The sequence below is a fragment of the Arachis ipaensis genome, chromosome B8 (genome assembly GCF_059453495.1).
Source record: "Arachis ipaensis isolate K30076 ecotype BB chromosome B8, ASM5945349v1, whole genome shotgun sequence".
Taxonomy (NCBI): domain Eukaryota; kingdom Viridiplantae; phylum Streptophyta; class Magnoliopsida; order Fabales; family Fabaceae; genus Arachis; species Arachis ipaensis.
This window is the reverse complement of record NC_142443.1, coordinates 16,780,655-16,787,594: the sequence shown is the minus strand read 5'-3', so window position 1 is coordinate 16,787,594 and position 6,940 is coordinate 16,780,655. Positions and strand designations below refer to the sequence as shown.

Sequence of the window (6,940 nt, the reverse complement as noted above, 5' to 3'; positions counted from 1 at the left end):
TCCAACGTGGCTTTTCTCCATACATGTCATCACCTCGATCACGAATCTTCGTCAGAATATTTCGCAGGGACGACTGCGAATCACTTTTGTTAAGTCTAGGGACAAAATTGGAGTCATAGTACGTTTAGAAACGATTTAGAGGCTCGATTATAAGTTTAGAGACCACTTTAAGTATTAACTCGACAAATTTATTTAACAATATAAAAACAAATAAAACTTACAAGTTACAACTAATGAATTGCCCATTCAGCTATGATATAAGATATTAATCATAAAATTAGAATATATTTTTGAATTTATCTAAATATACACTATTCAATGACTCCACAAAATAAAATAATTCTTTATAACAAACAAAAATAGCAAATGGTTAAAATTTACCGAATCAACCTGTTTAACTCTCAGAAAAGTAAATTGGGTTTAAAGATTGAGACTATCAAATAAAAAATATTGGTCAAATCTATTTTGCTTGACTCGTGGGCATTGAAAGATGAAACTCACAGACATTTGCTAATTTTTTTTTATATATAAAAACAAAAAATTCAAGTATTTCTTATATTTTTAAGTCAATTTTTTTATGGAATTATAAATTTTATCTATTATTTTTTATTGTTAATTTAATTATGAAATTATAAATTTTATTTTTCATTTTAATTAACACAATAACAATATTTTTTAATTTTTGAAGGTGAAAAAAAATAAATTTATAGCAAATTAGCCTACGCGCGTCAAAAAACGAAACCCAGTAAAATATTTAGACACATTTTTTAACTGAACAAGCCACTTGTTCCATTTATTGACGGGCTTCAGGGATTAAAGTGGGGTATTTTTTTAATACCAAAAAAAAAAGTGGGGTGTTTTTCTTTTCACATTCTTAATTTCATATCAGTGAGTGAAGATGAAAACTGGAAATGAATTGTGACCATTTTCTTCTTTTTTTTCTATTTTTAGAAAAAAAAATAATTTTGTTATTTATGCTTCAGAGAAAAAAACCTTAAAAAAAATATTTCTCCCAATTTAAGGGGTTTTTTCTGAAAAAAAAAATCAAACACACAATCTCAAATTCAAATGAGACATAAAAATTCAATCATTAAACTATAAAGTATAAACTCAACTACTTTGAATAATTGAAATTATTTAGTTGAAATTTTTTAATTAAATAATCTAAAACATAATTTATTAAGCTTAAATTTCTATAACAGTCCAATAAAATAAATTTGAGAATGAATGAATGATAGATGTAGATAACTTTTTCATCCAAAACCAGACATAATTTAGATAAAAAGGGCAACCATATAATAATATCTTTATTAAAGGCATGTACCACATGGCCATTAGATTTTCTAACTCATCAATTCCAGCTAGATTATTTTCCTTTTTTATTTTTTATTCATTGGACTTCAACTAATTCAGTTCAAACTTATTAATTATTAATTATTATGGATGAAAACTCTTTCCAAGCAGATTAGGATTGTCTATCCCTATGTATCCAATCCAATTACTTATTTCTTAATCTGAATATATAAGCCCAATCAACAATCAATAATTTATAAAAATGAAAACAAACATTTAATTTCTTTCGCCAAAAGATTTAATTTTTTTATTTTTTTTCACTTTATATATAGACCCTTTTGAAGGAAGCAATAGCAAGCAGGAAGAAATGGAGGGACAAAAGAAGCTCAAAAAGTCCAAGGTTGTCAAGATAGAATCTCAAGAATCATGGCAACACCACATCTCTCATGCTAACAACAAAGGTTACCCTGTAAGTAGTGTTCCTCAATTTGCCTTCTTGGATTTCATTATTTAATAATCAAGCTTAGCTTGCTTAATTATTACAAAAAATGAAATTGGGTAATAAGGAACCAGATAGATAGCTTTGTTCTAAACTAAACATATATAAACTATGTTGTCTTTTCAGGTTGTAGTTCACTTCTCTGCTTTTTGGTGCATAACCTCTACACTCATGAATCCTTTGTTTGAAGAACTTGCCTCCACTTATCAAGATGCCATGTTTCTCAATTTGGATGTGGATGAGTTTAAGGTTATTTTGTTTAATTTTCCCTCACAAAACTCCACTTTTTATAATTGAGTTTGTAATTAATTAGTATAGTAAGTAATTACTACTAATGTAATATTTTTTTTCCGTACATGGCTTATAAGGAAAAGAATGCTACACATGATTTTCTGAGTGAACTTAATTTAAAGTCTACCCATTAAATTAAAGCCCCTTTAATTTTATTTTATTTTATTTTTTTTGGTTTCTTCTCTTTAATTTTGAATGCGATGTGCATTAATAACTACCTGTGGCTCTCTAACCAGGAAATTGCGTCCAAGTTTGAAATCAAAGCCATGCCCACATTTGTGCTGCTGAATGGAGGAACTGCAGTTGATAAAATTGTAGGTGCAAATCCTGATGAGATTAAGACAAGGGTGGATCATTTTATTCATTCAGCTCCTTCCCATAAATAATGCCATTTATTTTGAATTTTGAACCATAATATATATATAGAGTAAAGTATTATTTTTGTCCTCAATGTTTGGGGTAAGTTTTATGTGTGTTCATAATGTTTAAATCGTCTCATTTGTATCCCTAAAGTTTATAAAAATAATTCAATGTTATTCTGTCGTTAATTATACTAATAAATCAGATTGTATTTTTCAAATATTCTCACTTGAATGTATTCATTCTTAATTAGGTCTCAATTGGATGTGTTCAGTTTTAATATTGTACCCATTATATTTGTTTAGGTTCAATTATGTCTCTAGAAAATGGAATTATGTAAATGTTGCAGGAATTAGTTTCAATTTTTGATTACCTATTTTTCGGAGTGGATCATCGGTTCTATCCCAAATATTTGTATTCTAACTTCAAGTTTGAGATTTTCAAAACTCAAACTAAAGCTCAAGATGTGTAATTGATGACAGGATAATATTAAATCACTTTTATAAACGTTAGAAATATAAATAAGACGATTTAAACGTTAGGGATACAAACAAAATTTATGCCAAACATTAAACACAAAAAGGATATTTACTATATATATATATATATAATATATTTCCCCCTATTATTGTGTAGTTTGGAACCATTTCATGAATATTTATATAGCGGGTGTGGGCATTTGGCCATGTCATACTGTGACATTGTACAAATGGTTATTCTCTTGTATTGTTAAATTTCTTTCTAATTTTCTCATCAAACGCAATGCTAGAGAGAGGTAGATAAAGAGTTATAAATTAACAAAAATGTTTAGAAATCAATTAAAAATAAACTTAAATTAGTAAAAATTATTTTATTTTATATTTTTTAATTATTAATGAAAAAATAAATAATATTAAATGTAATAAGTATGTAATTAAATGTAATAAGTAAATAATTGTAGATATTATATATATATATATATATATATATAAAGTTAAATAAAATAATTTTCAATTATTATCTCTTTAATATTATTGTATATTAAATGATTATTGCACATAAAATTATTTTTTACGGTCAATTTAACAAAGTCAACCCTAAATGAAATACAGAATACTAAATTATTAGATAACAATATAAAATATTTTATATTATAAGTACATTAAAATTATAAACTCAAAAAATAATAGTATCTTACATATTTTAATAAATTGGTTTGGGAAAAAACTCTGAAGCTTTAGGTAGCAAGTAGCAATTAGCATATTCTTTTCTCCTTAAATATTGTTTCTAAACTAATCACTCCAACCATGCCAACTGGTTGGATCTTCATAGACCAAGTCAATTATTTCATGTTTGAAGTTTAAACCATATTCACACACCTAGGTAAATAATAATTGATTTAAAAAATCTTCCGAATAATAAGTAGTACAAAAATTGACTAATAAATTTATTTAATTTGCTCCATGTGCGAAACATGGGAATGAAAAGTGGTTGAAAAATCCAGTAGTTGATCTTTCTATCATAATTGAAGGCTTTCATATTTGAAACATGACCGTACCACTCAATAATCAACTTGTTGCATTTCCCAATATATATCAGATCATTATAAAATCCCAACCAAGATGTTGTCTCACAACCATACTAGATATGACCACATGGAAAGTAGTACAGTAACATGCTTTCATTTCATTATTTTACATACGAATTGATGTTTAAATCTGAATCAATGACTCATTATTAGCTAGAACGACGCATATCTCTCTCTCTCTCTCTCTCTTTTAACTGATTTTGAGTAGTTTAAAATTTTAAATATAGAAAAATTAAATAAAAAAGAAAAGGCATGCATACTCACTATTTTTGATGCGCAACTAATTTCTTTTTTTTTTTCTTGGAGAGAGTTTTCGAGGATTTTTTTTAAATAAAATAAAAAATAATTAATTTTTCAAACGATTTTTATATTTTATTTTTCAGAATATAAACTTTTTTTTGTATTAAAGGCAAGTTTGTTGCACTCCAGACGAATTTTAGGTTGTGTTCGACAGAGTATATATGTTACTTGATAAGAAAACTTCCACTCATCTTAACTTATTATGCAGCTTATGTATATAAGTATGGCTCTCATACCTGCACAATTGGTGTGACTAAATTATACAAATTAGTTAGTTAGAATAGTTTAGTTACTCTTCACTAGTATATATAAGGGATTCTACCCCCACTTGTACAGTTTGAGATCTTTCATTGTAATTGAGTATTTCATCAATTCCATTTCTTCTCCCAATTCTCTTTCTCTGTTTTGTACTCTCAGTGCTTCACCAACCACACTTTAACATGGTGCGTTGAACGTGGAACTCGCTGAGTGCACCTGAGATTGGGATCGAAGGAAGAACTCAATGTTTCAGGCTTAAACATCACAAACGGAAGCTCTGAAAATGCAAAGCGTATAGTGAATGGATCCAGTTCGTGACATTGCGGGAGCGAATCCACAAGCGCGATCGCCATTAGAGAACCTTGATCCGCATGGATTTTCTACATTCTTGAGTCAGCTTTCTGCTATTCATGCTCACGTCAGTTGGAATAGTAGAGGATTCAATCAAGATCCTTCGAATCACTTCTTCTTGCATCCGTCTGAAAATCCAGGTATCGCTATTACAAATGTCATTTTTAATGGAAAGAATTATGGAGATTGGAGTAGATCTGGTACTACCAGGGGGATAAATTTTCCGTAGCCGAATTATAGGAAGAGCTGTATACTCTCAAACAAGGAGATATGAATGTGACTGGATATTTCACTGAATTGAAGAAAATGTGAGAGAAATAGACAGCTTCAGAACAATTCCTTAATGTAATTGAGGAAGAGATTGCAATTGTGGATTAGGCGTTGTAAGAAATTTTAGAATAGAAGATCAAGTAACATGATTTCTTAGAGGACCGAATGAACAATATGCTGAAGCAAAGTCTCAGGTCATGCTCATGGATTTGCTTCCGAGTCTGAATACTGTTTTCTCACTTCTCACACAACAAGAAAGGCAATTCCAGAGCCTTGATTTTACCTCAGATAATAAACTCATTGCAGCAGCTCAATCTGCCACTCTCTTAAACACTGTAGAAGATTCACACGACAGAGAAAGAGAGAGGGGCATAAGAGGCAGGAATCAAGTTTTTGGAAGAGGTCAAGGAGGATAAGGCAAGATGCAATGTTCTCATTGTGGTAAGTCCAGATATACCATCAACACATGCTATAAAAAGCATGGATATCCACCACATATGCAGCAGAGGCACAACACTGTGATCATGAACATCAGTGCATCAGATTCTGAGGGAAGAAATGAAAATCTCATATTTCTTTACAATGGAGAGAGTAGTGGGTCACAAATCTTTGATTTCACACCAAAACAAAATAAGCTTTGCTAGCACTTCTCAACAAAGAAGATCAGAAACCAAATCATAGTGCTGAATCACACACTCTATAGCCTTTACCAACACCTCATCCAGGTAGTTTGGTACATGTCATGCATTTTAGATCAAGCATACTTGCGTTAAACGTTTCAGATAAAAAATATGCACCTTGGGTGGTGGACACAAGGGCTACAGACCATGTGTTATACTCACTCAATGATTTTCAGTCATATCATGAAGTAGTTTCAATTCTTGTCAAATTGCCTAACGGTGCACTAGCTATTAGCAAAATTGCTCGAACTATTTTTTTCAAAGAACTTATACCTTGTTGATGCATTGTATATACCCTCTTTCAATTTTAAGCTAATTTCTGTTTCCAAGGCCACATTTCATTTGCATTGCCACATGAACTTTGATGACAAATTGTGTAAGATTCAGGATATTAACTCGGAGAAGGTGATTGGCACAGCTAAGGCATATGAAGGACTTTATGCACTGAATGCTGAAGCGGTGAGACCTGAATTTGCACAAGCAGCAAGCTTCATGAGTTTACCTAAACCTAAAATAAAGGGAATAAATCTCTGGCACTTTTGGTTAGGACACTTGTCTTTAGATAGATTGAATATTATGAAATCTGATTTTTCTTTCATTGACTGTAGTAATAAAATTGCACCTTATGACACATGCCATTTTGAGAAACAAAGAAAACTGAGCTTTTCAAATAGCACTACTATTTTGGAAAATTTATTTGATCTTCTTCACATTGACATATGGGGACCTCTTTCAATTCCATCCATTAACAGGCACAAATATGTTTTAACCATTGTTGATGATAAATCACGATTTACATGGACTCATTTAATGAAAACAAAAGCAGAAGCAAGCAAACTAGTTCAGAATTTTATTCAATTTGCAAAAGTGTAGTTTGGCAGCCAAGTAAAAGTCATTAGAACAGACAATGGACCCGAATTTTTAATGCCTTAGTTTTAAGCAGAAAATAGAATCCTTCACTAAACATCATGTGTTGAAACCCCTCAACAAAATGGTATATTGTTGAGCAGAAATATTAACACTTGTTGGCTATCACTCGTAGCTTGATTTTTCAGTCTGATATACCCAAAT

The 6,940-nt window shown here is 30.2% G+C and overlaps 1 protein-coding gene across 1 annotated transcript; it reads left to right on the top strand.

Moving 5' to 3' along the window:
* Positions 1-1,532: 1,532 nt before the first annotated feature.
* On the top strand, positions 1,533-2,644 carry LOC107611822 (thioredoxin-like protein CXXS1). Its single transcript, XM_016313712.3, has 3 exons — positions 1,533-1,762; positions 1,919-2,041; positions 2,320-2,644. Exons 1-3 carry the CDS (start codon positions 1,661-1,663, stop codon positions 2,467-2,469), a joined length of 375 nt encoding a protein of 124 aa, XP_016169198.1. The 5' UTR covers positions 1,533-1,660; the 3' UTR covers positions 2,470-2,644.
* The last annotated feature ends 4,296 nt before the right edge of the window (positions 2,645-6,940 follow it).